Consider the following 13,428-nt stretch of genomic DNA (forward strand, 5'->3'; position numbering starts at 1 on the left):
ACAGAAACAACTTCTCTGACACCACGTGACTGAAATTTCAATGGTATTTGCATTCCTTATTTTATTAATGGATTACATGCATTTATTTCAAGCATTACTGGCTTGGCACAATCTCAAAGTCACATCAATTTCACAAAGTTTCTGGACAGCTAATTTTATTACTAGGTTTCAACATAAACACGAAATACTCAGTACATATTTCTGCACTCTTACTCCAAAAGACTGTTCTGAAGCAACTGGAAGGAAGAGTGCAGCTCCACAGGAACTCACCACTCAACATCTGCAATTCAGAAGATCACATGCAACCAGATGCAGTTACTCATAACCTAATGCCATCAGGTTTGAATAATGTATTGCAAACAAAATGATTCAGCAGCTCAGTATTCCTCCTTAAAAGTTTTATTCCAAATTATCTGCAGTTCTGTAACAAAGTACATACTTACAGTCCACGAATTTAAGTAGAAGTCCATTCTGGACAGTGACTAATTAATGATTTAGTTACCCCTGGAAACACCTTGAGGCAAACTTAGAAGCTCCTTCAATAGAGTAAGCAGGATCATCCGGAAAGGGATTTGTTACAGGTGTTAACAGTACAACAAAGCCAATACAGCAACAACTTGAAACACACTGTACATTTCTAAGCAAGGACACTATTTGAGCCCCCTTAACTTCCCACTTTCCATCAAGCATAGTGCAAAAAGCTGAGCAAAGTCATAGTTTTTAATCAGGTATTTTTTCCTATGTGTATTTCTGGGGCATGAGAAGTACTGCTGAGACAATCTACTTCCCTTGCCTGGCCTTTAAACAAACAAATCATCCAAACCAGTAGCATTTCCATACAGCCCAAGAGCAAAGCAGATCTTTGCTGTACATGTGTAACTAATAAGCAATAATGCTGGATGTGTTAGCGTACTGTAAATTAGCACCAGCACAGCTTAACAGCTCTGTTGTAAAAACAGTTTGAAAATATTTCAACCAGGCCACAATAACAGATTTCCATGTAGGTCCCATGGACGCAAGGAAGCAACAGGCTCTGGATTCATCCCTTAACTGAGAAATCTGACTACCAATCAGTTATCAACTACATCCTACAAAACAGCCATATTAAACAAAGGTTCAACCTGACCTGCAAAACCCTATGGGTGGAACATCCAGGTCACCTACCCATGCTAATCAATGCTCCTGTGGCTCATCGGATGCCTTGCCATAATTAAAACATCTACAAATCAGTAGCAAACACCTTTCCTCAGAAATATCCACATCTCTAATAAGAAGATTAAATCATGACAAACTGAATTATGCTGCATCATCTGCACAAAGATCTCTCCTGTCAGCTTACTCTTTTTGACAGCATAGTGGGTTTTTTTCTTCCACTCTTAGCCATGGAGGTCAAAAAAGGGGTTCAAGGTTTGTCTTCCCATGCACATCTGACACTTTTCCAGGTCAGAGTCCAAGATTTAATGCTCCTAGGTCCCAGAATAAAGCAGCATTCCCTTCTTTTAACTCATGCTGAGAACACAATTAAGCCTACAGAATTAGGACCACTCCTTCCAGAATGATCATGAAGCTAAGTCTGAAAATATTTTCCTGTATTTTCAACCTGTTACTCTAAATTGGAAAGTGACAGCATGGTTAAACCTACACATTTTTGACACAGAGTAAAATATAACTGCACAGTCCTCACTTAAAATTTAAGTCATGGGCAACAAGTATGGAAATTAAGACATTCACTTGCACATTCAGCAGAATTTTATTATGAGATGAAACAAAAGGGACTGGTTACCCTATTTTTTTTTGGTCAAAACTTAGCTCAATGGTTTTCTATTAGTTGTGCTTAACAGCTACAGCACAGAAGAAACAATGCACAAAAACTCAAGATATATGAAAACAGGGTATTAAATACCTTCACAAATGCTTGCCTGGTCAACCTAAAGATCACTGATTTTTCTTTCTTTAAACTTGAAATGTCAAGAAAATGCTTTTTTATCAATTTCTATTCAGCGTAGAGAACAGTCTTATTTTCTCTAATTGACTTAATGAGTATAACAGATATTGTATTGCACTTTTACTTTTTCTACTAGATAATAATCTGCAATAATCATCTACTCAGAACATGAAATTGCCTGCTTTTTACATTCAACCTTTAATCCACCGTGGTTTAAATGTACAAGCTCACACTATGTAATATCTTCATATTTATTCCATCTTGTGCCATCTAAATTTCGGTAAAAGCTCTCAGAACTACATTAGCATTACTTCTCTAACTAGAAATATTATTCACAGCCATTGAGCACAGCACTGCAGATTTTAGCTGGTCCATCAGTGCAGATCCTGGTCAGCTGTGTAAACTGCATCTCCCAGGATGCATTACTCACCTCCTCTTTGTATCATCCAAATGCAAAATAGCAAAGGTCCTCCAACCCTTCAGAAGGCTTTTACTCATGGTGACTACCATCTGTTAACTCCTGTCACTCATTTTTCACATTCCTTTCCTCAGCATTTACAAAGATATGAACTAAAACTGATATATTCCCTCCATAATTAACAGTGACTGTACAGCCACTTAATCATCCACCCCTGTGCAGTTCAAGCTATTGAAATACAAGTAAACCACAAGAAGTATACCTCCTTCCTCTGGAGGCTTACCCATCCTTCAAAGGATTTTAATAACTCAATGAGATTTGTGCAAAAAATAAAAAAGTAAGAAATACTGCATTTCACTCTTAAGTACATCCATTTGTTTTCCTGAAAGTTAAGAAATAAAAAATACAAAAGCAAGGACCCCGTTCAAATCCTGACCTCTCTTCCTCACAGCAACTGGAAACTAGTATTAATCCTTAGAAACATTACAGTATCACTTATTGCTATGTTAAATACTGACCATATTAAACTGCACAAAACCATAGAACAAATATACATAGACATAAAAACAGCTTATGAAAAGCTTTCAATGTATTTCCTTCTCATATGACAGAAAATATACAAGCTAGAATTAGATAGCATTCTGGTACTCACTGTCTTCTCCTGGGCAAGGCATGCCAGGTTTCTCTGGAATACTTGGGAAAACTGGAAAAAACATAAGTTTTTAAGTGAAAAGTTTCTCAGTAGTACCATTACCTGATTCCTGAACACAATTACTCAAAACCAAAACTTTCTGAAAGCCATAAAGTAGTACTCCTTCATAATGCACAGTCACAACTACCACCCCTACTGCCCGGATTTACAGAGCTGGGGTTCAGAACTCAAAGCCCACTGCACTGTGCAGTTTTGGAATCCACAGCCAACAGAACTTCAGTCTTACAACACCAAAGCACAGGGTACCAGGCACACATGGAGGAACTGTACTTGACAGGCAAAAGTGGTTCCAATTTCACATCTCTGAAGCTGTTACGTTTATCAACAAGTACATACAAGGCCTCAAACTGTGTAATACTTGCCATGAATAATCAGCCCTTCCTCTCTGTTCTGACAATACAAACGGAAGGCTTCTTCCAACTCCATCTGAGATGAGATGGTACATGGGTCACCTGTGGAGAAAGGCAAGACATGGCAAATTTATAACTGAAATACCACGTAGGTTTTTTCAGCTAGTACCACCCCTGGACTGCTTTTCTGTCAGTAACTTGAAATTAATCAGGCACTTTGATCACATACAGAATGCAAGAACAATTTCTTTTCCTTCTATTTTCATCTAAACTAAGTAGACAGAAACACACGGTGCTAGTTGGCAAATGGAACAGCACAATTCAGTGAACAGATGTTTGAACATCTTAACACAAGGCTGAGAAAAAAAAAGCTCACTTCCTAGGACCCTGAAAATTTTGTCTTCTGCATCCACACACTTTATTAGTGCAGAATAAGCCTTTAAATACACTCAAAAAGGCAATAGCAATGTGTTAGCCTCAATTGTATACCAGAACAGCCTAATAATTAACTAAAAAAAAAGTGAACTAAATGGAGACAAGCATTACAGAACACTGAAGCCTCAGCTCAAGCCCTGCATCTTGCCCACACCTTATATAAAGAAAATAATTAGGAACACAAGCATTCACACCATTATAAGGAGCATATTTAGTGGATATAAAAACATCAAAATAAGCTTTACAAGAAGAAAAACTGTGGATGACAGTAATTAATCAAAAGCAAGTTAGTGACAAGTATGTGCAGAAAGCTTTCCTCCTCTGAAAATCTCCGTAACTTAACGCCCTCAACTGCACCCTCCAAGGAAAACCTCGACCCACAGACCAAGTAATACATGACTTATCTGCAACAGTAACACCAGCAAAAACCCACTCTCAACAAAACCTAGTCTTCCATGCCACCTGAATCTTCCTTTCATTAGCCATCATGCAGTTCAAACAGCTACACACATGCAATATTCTGTGGGCACTTCTTATCAAGTTACTTTTTATTAGACTGCTGCATACAGCAATGAAACAACAAACTGAAACCAGTATAGCTGTCTACATCTTTCTTATCAGTCTTAAGATGAAACTGAGTGCTAGTGCAATTGCACAATTGGAAGGTAGCTGTTCACAACATATTAGCCAAGAGATCCACCCATCACAAATCACAGCTGTGTCACACCTGCAAGTTGTAAGCAGCCATCTGAGTTATAAAAAAAGCAAACAGGTAGCAAAGGCACACAATGCCAAGCACTTCCATCCAGCTCCTACTCACAGCAACCAGAAGGCTCTATCTAACTTAAGGCTGTAGAGAAATGCCACATTGTGCAGCAAGAAGAAATATCGAAAGCCACTGCACATCAGGATGACATTTCAGAGCCTACAGGAAGGGTAAAGAAAAGGTAAATTTCTCACAACTATTTTTTTGAAGAAACACAATGCTGAAATCCTTTACATGTGAGGATAGCTTAGAACAAGACTTGCCAACATCAACCTTTCCTGCAGGAAGAAAGTAAGCAGCAGAGACTTGCACAAGTGATTTCTACAGGTCTTTGTGAACTCCATGCTTCACTGACATAAAAGCTTACATAATTTCTCTTCACACATTAAATTCATCCCCCTAATTTTTTTTCTCCTGGACATGTCACATCTTACATACACCAGAAACTTTCCCCAGACCAGTTTATTTCTTACAAATTGATGTCATTTTATCTCATGCTTGATCATCATGTTTTATATCAACAGGATACTAGCAATTTTGTAGAATTTTCCTTCAAATATGAACACGCTCTCTAGAGATCAATCAGGCTATGGCAGACAATATAGCCAATGCTACAATCAGGGACAAGAACACAGCTGCCAAGTGCAGCCCATAGAAGAAAACCACTTACCATAATGTAAATTCTTAGCATCTATCTTGCACAAAACACAAAAAAATCCAGAAGTTAAAAAACAGTCTTTGATGTTACAAATGCATTACTTCTCAAAAGCACACTCTAGAGGCAAAACAGTTCAGAAGACACAAGACAAGTCATCCTGCTGAATAGAGAATTTTGAGGGGTATGGCATCAGTAGCACAAATATACCTCGGCATTCAGTATCTGAGTATGTAATAGTAAAATATTCAAGTTCAGCAGAACCTTCACTTTGTAGAATTGGATCCAGTTACAGTACAATCCTGATATTCTGAGACATGTTTTACTTGTAAATAGCAGGGGACAATACTCTGTTTAATAAAGCAAGAAGTCTGAATAACCCCACAACATGAATGGCTTCTATTTACGTTTGTTCGACGCCTCTGTTCATACCATAACATACCAAAAATGAGAACTACCAAGTAGCATTTCATACAGTACCTTCATCATCAATCCACTTGAGGGTAATAGGCTGCTCCTGTTGCAGATTACACATCTCGTGCACTTCATTGCAGAGCTCATCATAGCTTATGGATGCATCCAAGTTTGTTATCAGGATGTCCCTGCATGACATGAAGTCAAACTTTTGTCAGATATCTGCATAAACCTGAGTATTCCAACAGCTCCATCCATGGATTCCAGCCTGCAACACCACACCTACAGAATCAGCATTCTTCATATAAAACACTCCCACTAACATATATGAGTAACAATACATTAAGTAACTGGCATAATGCAGTGAGAAGTATGCAAACTCCCCTTCTGATATCTATTTATAGATTTATATTACAGTATGGTATGAAGTGCCACACCCAGAAACACACATACCTGCAGCCCTGGCACTCCAGAGATAGACTGAACTCTGTGTTTTATAACTTCCTCATGCTTAGATTTAACTTGGATTTCTAAGCAATCCTATCATTTACTACTGATTCCTGTTATTTAATTTAACATGCTATCAACTTCTATTTTAAATTCTTTTAGCAGCTATCTGAATGAACTCAGCTCTAATTCTGAAGTCGTCCAGCTCTGGACTTAACACGGAAGAGGCCAAAACCTACACTCCAAATTACTCTAGAATTCTACACTCAGATTGCTGAGTTACTTAGCAGGTCAGTGCCAAGTAAGGTTAACAAGAAAACACCTCAGTTTAAATTAAGTTTGGTGGAATTGCTTTTAGTATTATATTTAACTAAAAGCACTTTTCTGCACCACAGTATTAAAAACACCACAGTAGCAACATTTGCTTGTTTGGGCAGGAAAATATCAGAGATTACTGATGCTACTGTTATCACGTGCCAGTAATTTCAGGCTAAATACTTGAAGTCTGAAGATTTACTCCGGCCAAACATTTAACTCCTCAAATGACTTAAACTTTGGCTTTAGAGAAAGACAAGGCAGATCAAAGCAGAGCTAACTCACATTGTGGCAGCAAATCGATTAGATTAAATCTGCCTGAAAAACCAAACTTCATGCTGAAGCAGCACTAAGTGAGACTTTCTGACTGCCAACAACTGACTGAAGCCACAAGGACCACGACTTGATTTATTGCCTCAAATCAAAGCTGCCAAAATAAGCACTGCAGAGATAACGGAAGCAGCTGTGTGAGCATCTCCAACTGCTGGGAGGGGAAAGGGTGGGAAGTAGGGAGCAGAAATAAAAGGCAGGCTGACAGGCACAGGAAAGGCATGCGGGGGTTTACTTCTGGTGTTTATTCACTGTAGGAAAGCAGATTTATCTAATCTTCAGGCGTTTCATTTGGTAAAACTGAGTCCTTAAAAAGCTCACACAGTTCACCTGGATCCACTGTTAACATGAGAACCAACCAAGGTTCTTTAACTTCTCTTATTAATTTATTTAATTTTAATAACTATTAAAATGTATTCGATTTTAATATTTTCATCTTTGTTATAATTTATTTAATTTTAATTTAATTTTATTAATTAATTCCAGTAACTTCACACCACTTGCGCACATGTCCCCCACTTCAAGGCCAAAGTACGAACTCTTCCCTACAACCGGAACACCGCAGGAACCGGGATACCGCTTTAATCACTCCTTTTAATTCCCAGACAAACTACAACCGCACCAACGCCGCGCGTAACCTGTTACTACGATCAAACTGCGGACTCGAAATCTGACGGGACACAACAGAGCGCAGACTCACCCGCTGTAGTGCGCCTTTACTCTGATGATGTCTTTGTTCATATTAACTTTGTTCGCGTTAACTTTGGAGCCCATCGCGCTGAGCCCCGCGCTCCGCTCCGCCGCCCCGCCCGCCGGCAACGGCGCCACCGCACCGAACATGGCGGACTAAGAGGGCTAACTCTCGCAGCCAATAGGATGCCTCCCGCTTTACCTGTCAGCCAATAGGGAGCTTCGACTCACCTGGAGCCAATCCCCAGAAGGATACCGTCTACCTACCGCCAATCGCGGGCCAGGAACCGTTACCTGGGAGAGTAGGGACCGCCCGACCAATCAGAAGCCAGAACGGAAGCGGGAACCGAACACCTGCAGCCAATCAGAAAAGCAAGCGGCAAGCGCGCCCATCTCTGGCGCTGAGGTGACAGGTGCGGCGCTCTCTTCACGGTTGGGGCCGCCTCACACAGCTCCGCTCGGCCCCTCCCTGTGTCAGGAGCCGCGGCAGCGCGGGCAGCAGGCGGGCTCAGACCGGTGAGGAGCAGCGCTGGGAGGGATACGAGCGCCTCCTGAGCGGCGTCCCGGGGCACAGCGAACCGCTCCGAGGGGCGAGCGCAGCGTCCTGCGGTCCGCGTCCAGCAGATGGCGACATGTTCCCGCCAACGCGCGGAGCGCGGCCCTGCCCCGCGGGGAGGGCTGTTCAATGTGTCACCAGAAGGAAGTGGCGGCCTTTGGGCTTTCCTGTGTGGAAGGAGTGCTGTTTCCAAAGCTGAGTGTTTTCTCTGTGTGCAGTGCTAAAAAGAAACGAGTCGTCGTCAAACGTGGTTTCATCCACCGCAGCCAGGGAGGAATGAGACGTTTCTGGGTTTAAAAGAGAACATTTCTGGGTTTAAAAGTAATCGGTTTGGTGCACGCTGTGAGAATAATTACATCTCTCCCGTGCAGTGCTCATTACGAATGTTCTGGCACAAATAGCTACAAGCCAGGAGAACAAAGAAATAATATATTTTTTATTTTTTTTTTAAGGTCAGAGACGGCCAAAATTCAGTTTTCACTCATCCTGCTTAAAGTCTGTAAGTAATACGTGGCTTTGGGCGGTTGCAGTTGCAGTTGAAATTGAGTTTTGTTACACTTTAGCTCTGGTACCCATTTTTCCCTCTTTGCGTTTGCCTCTTTGATGCAGCTGTGTTAGTAAAGCAGTGCAGAGGCTCCTCCTTGTGAGCAGTACTGCTGGCTGATACAAGTTAAGGCACAGATGAGACAACTGTTTAAATGTTTATGGAAGATCTTTGCAACATTGGGCTATTTACCATATCAAAGTGTCCATTTAATGCAGAGGGGATTATAAAATCAGGTGAAGAATGATTTGAAATGATATCACAAAAAGTGTTTGAGGGTCATCACAGAAAAGATTTATCAGCTAGCATGGTTTATTTCTTTTGTGTTTTGATAAAAATTAATTTTCATGTTGAAACTCTTTGTCTTCACCTTAAAGTATTAACTGTGCATCAATTTAGAAAGTCAATTTGATAACTTTTCGTGTATCCTAGATCCTAAAGGGAAAAAGCTCAGCTCTTGAACCTAGTGAGGATTACCTAGTTTAAATATTAAAAGGGAATTGCAGGTTTGTGAGGGAAACATTCCAGGTCTGCTGCAGAGACTGTGAATGGCAGGCAAGGTGCTGTTAAAGTGAACTGGGAATTCTGTGTTAGCTCTTCATTCGCAGTCGTTGCCAGTTGCTCTAAATCATCTCCAGAGCACTGTTTCTGGTTTATATAGAAGGCTTCCTTTGAAAGAAACACATGTCTCCTCAGGAATACTTCACAGGGGTATTGAATAGAGATAGAGATGCTGTCCTTGCAGTTTGGGAGCTATTACTCTGTTGGCTTACATCTTCCATTTCCACTGGGTGTAACAAATGAGGAAAAGCTCTCTTAAGTTAATTCTGATAGTTCAATGAAAAGATAATGAACAGTGCAATTAATTAGGATGTGACTCAGCTAGGACCTTCAGTGCTTAAATGACAAAAACTACTGGGGATATTTCTACTCTTAAATGTTCTAATCATTGCTCTGTGTGGACTCCACTCAGAACAGATGAGGTACAAAGTTCTTACAAATTTAAGCAGAAAGATACAGAGTTGTGGTTTTTTAGATCTGAAATGGAGCAGCACAACCTGCAGGTTTTTCTATCTCTTCCTTGCTGAAATTAGTTTTCTTTAATGGCTCTATCCACAATGTACTTGCATATTCCTTACAATCTTGACAAAAAGAAAAAAAAAAAAAAACCTTTTACTTGAATTAAGACACCATTATGAGAAATAGTTCTTTAAGACCCTTTAAGATAAGGGCTAGATAATCCTAAATAGGTGTCTAAAAATCTGCTAAGATGTACAGAAATCTGTGTTTGTCTAACTCTGAAAGAAACATAGCAACAAAGGAAGAACAGCCTGGATAGAGTATTGTGCCAGATGTTTTACAGATTACTCTGTATTTCATCACTCAATCTTTATTTAATCTTAGAAGACTGTGGTAATTCTAATACTGGAATAGCCCAGTGGACTTGGTATTTGTTTGCAGCTTCCAGCCATGTCTGTTCCCAGCTGGCCAATTATTTATTATGATGCAAAGAAAAATGTCCTCTTCATCCCATTTGCCAACCTAATGCATGAAAATTGAGGACTTTCTGATATTTGTTCTAGCAAAGGTAATTCCAGTGCTCTTCTGATCTCAGGAAAAGGTGAACATACGTAGCAGATTCATGGCAGGCTTTATACTGAAGGATGGAGATTGGACACATGAGTAGAGGAGCCTTTGCTTCAACAGAATTAGTCACTGCTGTGCATTGGTTGGTCCTACAGTCTGGAGTGACCACAAGTTTTGAGATACCTGAGAGATCAGGAGTGTTTGGAGTTCTTTTTTTGGACCAACATTTTGCTGAACGGGGAACTTCAGTAACATCTGATTAGTTCTGTTGGTGCTATATTTTCTGACAGAGTGCACTTTACTGTCTTCTCAGATTTGTTTTCACTGTGCATGACTTAGTAAAAGGAATAGCCATGACATAAAGCTTGTACGAGGAGAGAACAGATCCTTAATGCATTATGTAATGATGAGCTTAGGTCTTTAAAGTCGTTTCATTTAAGACACAAGCTGTAAAAGCAGAGACAAGTGCCTCACGTTTCAGCTGCCAAATTTTTCCAAATATATATGTTCACTGCTCAATTATTCTTCAGTCTTCAATTAGGAAGAAGTGTCTATATATGTTTGTAACATACTGCACACAGTATTACTATGACATCAGACAAGCTTTCAACCTTTGCAAGCCACTATCAACAATCAAGAGAGCATGAGGGGAGATCAGATGTGTGGGTTTTTTAATAAACATCCTACGAAACTTTCAGTAAGCTTCTGTTGTCTGTTCTGCTGCACAGACAGATGCAGGGGGTGCTGTTTTCCTCTTAATGTGAAGTGCTTTCTTAGGTTAATGACTGAATATTTAAAATGAGTGTTCATATTGAGTGTTTTGTTGTACCAACAGCAGAAGCCTCATTGAGTTAAATTGGTCTCACTACGTTATCTATTGGATTAGGAAACCTGGTAAGAACTGATGTGAGAGCTTTTACTTTAACTGGAATAAATGCTTCCTTCTTGCCCAGAAACAGGGCAGGCTTATCTGCATATTAACCTCTTAATAGTGCTGTCACTGCAAGCATACCTTTCAAACAAATGATGCAGTGTCTTGTTCTTCATCTTGTGCCTTCTGTTTCTTTTCAACCTCTTTAGGTAGCAACAGCTTCTTTTTTTTAACATAAATACAGTATTCTGCATGAGAGCCCCACAGAAAGCACTCATGAGTACAGAATGGTCCTTTCTCTTCTGTTGTCAAGGCCAAATGAGAGTTTTATGAGCCCCTGGGCACAGAAAAGGCAAGGCTTCATTATGGGATGAAATCCCTGAGGTTATTTTGATTTTCCTTATAATGTCTTCTATCTTTCGTTGGAAATAACAAAATAGTTGGAATGTCTATTTTGTCAATTTTATAGGAGCGACCATTTCTATACAAACTACACTTTATTAACACTTCACATTTAGAATGATTGCATTAATACATATCCCACGTATTTTCTCACAGATACACCAGGACTCTAGAGCAGTGCTCATATTTGCTGAAAGGAATATAAATACTTTCAGATACAGCCCTCATATATATATATATATAATTTCCTCCCTGACGTTGGTACAACCCATCCAAAGCTTGTTAGCCTTCAACTGACATCGGATTTAGTTTATTATGTGTGCCATAAAATTAGAGTTGATTAGGGCATTCTCTTTAGATATTAATAATGTATAATGTTTTTCAAATGGATAAAAAAAAAAACAAACATAAACCACTCTCAAATGTACAGAAGCTTCAGTTTTATTCAAAATTCCAGTAGTTACACAATACTCCTGTACTAAAATCCCTCCTGCAGGAGTCTCTGAATGGCACCTGTTTTATTTCTGGCTCTGGAGGAACATTTCAAAAAGTGCAGCTCTTCACAATGGAGGTGTTCTGTCTTGTGCTGCTCAGCGTGTGCAGCAGCAGGAGCACCTGTTCTGAGTCACCTAACTCCTGGAGTGGACACAATTGCCATATGGACACTCACATTCTGACTTCCTAAAATATTCTGAGGGCTTTCTTCCCCCTTTTGTTTATGCTTCTGTCCACAGCACTGTGACAGCCTGGCATTCTGGGTTTGGTTTCGGTGTTATTATTTTGTCTCAGGTTGTGGTTTTGGTGTTTTTTGTTGTTAGGTTTGTGGATTTTTTGTTGTTGGGTTTTTTTTTTGAGTTTTTTGAGGGAAGGACTGTAGCCATCCTTTACTTTGGTCAGTTGCAAGTTAGATGAACAGGATTTCTTCTTTAGCAAATCAAAGGTTTGCTGAAGATTTGCAGTCAAACTACAGAAAAATTCATTGACTAAATCTTTAGAAGAAGTCAGCAGGGTGTGTAGCTGGTGACTGCCTCCCAGGTGGAGAAGCAACTAATTTTGTCCAATAACCCCATGTGATTATCTCAATTGGCTTCAGGGTAAGGAGTTGTGTCAGGTGCACAACTACCAACTATTACTGCTGAAGTAATTAGATTAGACACTGCCTTTAGAATGTATGCAGCCACTTTCTCACTAATTACCCTAAATAACCAGCCACTGTATGCTACAGGGACTGGGTCACTGCTTTTTTTCCTGTTCTTTAATAACTTTAATCTCAAAATCATGGATTACTTTCTTATGATTTATATTCCATAGGAACTTGCAACGACCATTTTATCTGCTGGATTTATTCAACCATTTCACTTTTAGGAGTAGTTACTGACCCTGAAAGGCAGTGATAATAGCTAGAGGAACTGACTGGATACTGAAAGGAACCCTGATGGCCTTCAAGTATAAAAGGAGATGCACAATTTTATAAGCTTTCTGAGTAAGATGAAAATTGAATGTTTTAATTCAATATATGAGACTCAGAAACTATGGTAAACAGCAGCACACAAGAGCTGTTTGAGTGTACATAACTAGTTGGAGGATGTCAGTTTCTGTGCCTCTCAGAAGGGTTTTGCTTCTGTAAAACTCAAAGACTTAGTAAATAAATCAGTATAATTATACCAGTTCTTCAGATGATGCAATGAAATGACTCAAAGGTTCACCCCCAAGTTTGTGGCAAGAGTGTAGTGCAGAATCCAGGTGTCCCCGTCCAGGGCCAGACTGATTAAAACTTGCTGGAAAAAATACAGCTTGATGACAGTTTGCACCTTCCATCTCTTGACTGGCAGAAAGTGCTTCCATTGTTACAGAAATAATCCATGTGATCCTAAGCCTGACTTATGATGGGAGGGTATTTTATATCACAGCTCGATTCAGGATCATTAATTTTTCTTCAGAACATTCTCTTACTTCAGTGATATTGAACAAATCTCTTTTTAAGTTATGAA

General features: G+C 39.7%; 1 protein-coding gene across 3 annotated transcripts in view; it reads right to left on the reverse strand.

Annotated features, from left to right (window-relative positions):
• Nucleotides 1–7,619, reverse strand: part of PRKCZ (protein kinase C zeta) — a 37,504-nt gene extending 29,885 nt beyond the window's left edge. For 2 of the 3 annotated variants that reach the window (XR_010622313.1, XM_065737915.1), the window contains exons 1-4: nt 7,488–7,619; nt 5,762–5,883; nt 3,438–3,527; nt 3,016–3,066 (exon numbers count right to left, since the gene is read on the reverse strand). Coding sequence is in view for 2 of the 3 variants with exons in the window: in XM_065737915.1 (XP_065593987.1) it covers nt 3,016–3,066; nt 3,438–3,527; nt 5,762–5,883; nt 7,488–7,561 (337 nt within the window). In the remaining variant the exon portion in view is untranslated. The remainder of the gene's footprint in view (nt 1–3,015; nt 3,067–3,437; nt 3,528–5,761; nt 5,884–7,487) is intronic. The other variant, XM_065737916.1, reaches the window with a different exon arrangement.
• Nucleotides 7,620–13,428: the final 5,809 nt, after the last annotated feature.

Source organism: Cyrtonyx montezumae, unplaced genomic scaffold (genome assembly GCF_038088225.1).
Source record: "Cyrtonyx montezumae isolate F1298 unplaced genomic scaffold, pur_monq_1.0 scaffold_21, whole genome shotgun sequence".
Lineage (NCBI taxonomy): Eukaryota > Metazoa > Chordata > Aves > Galliformes > Odontophoridae > Cyrtonyx > Cyrtonyx montezumae.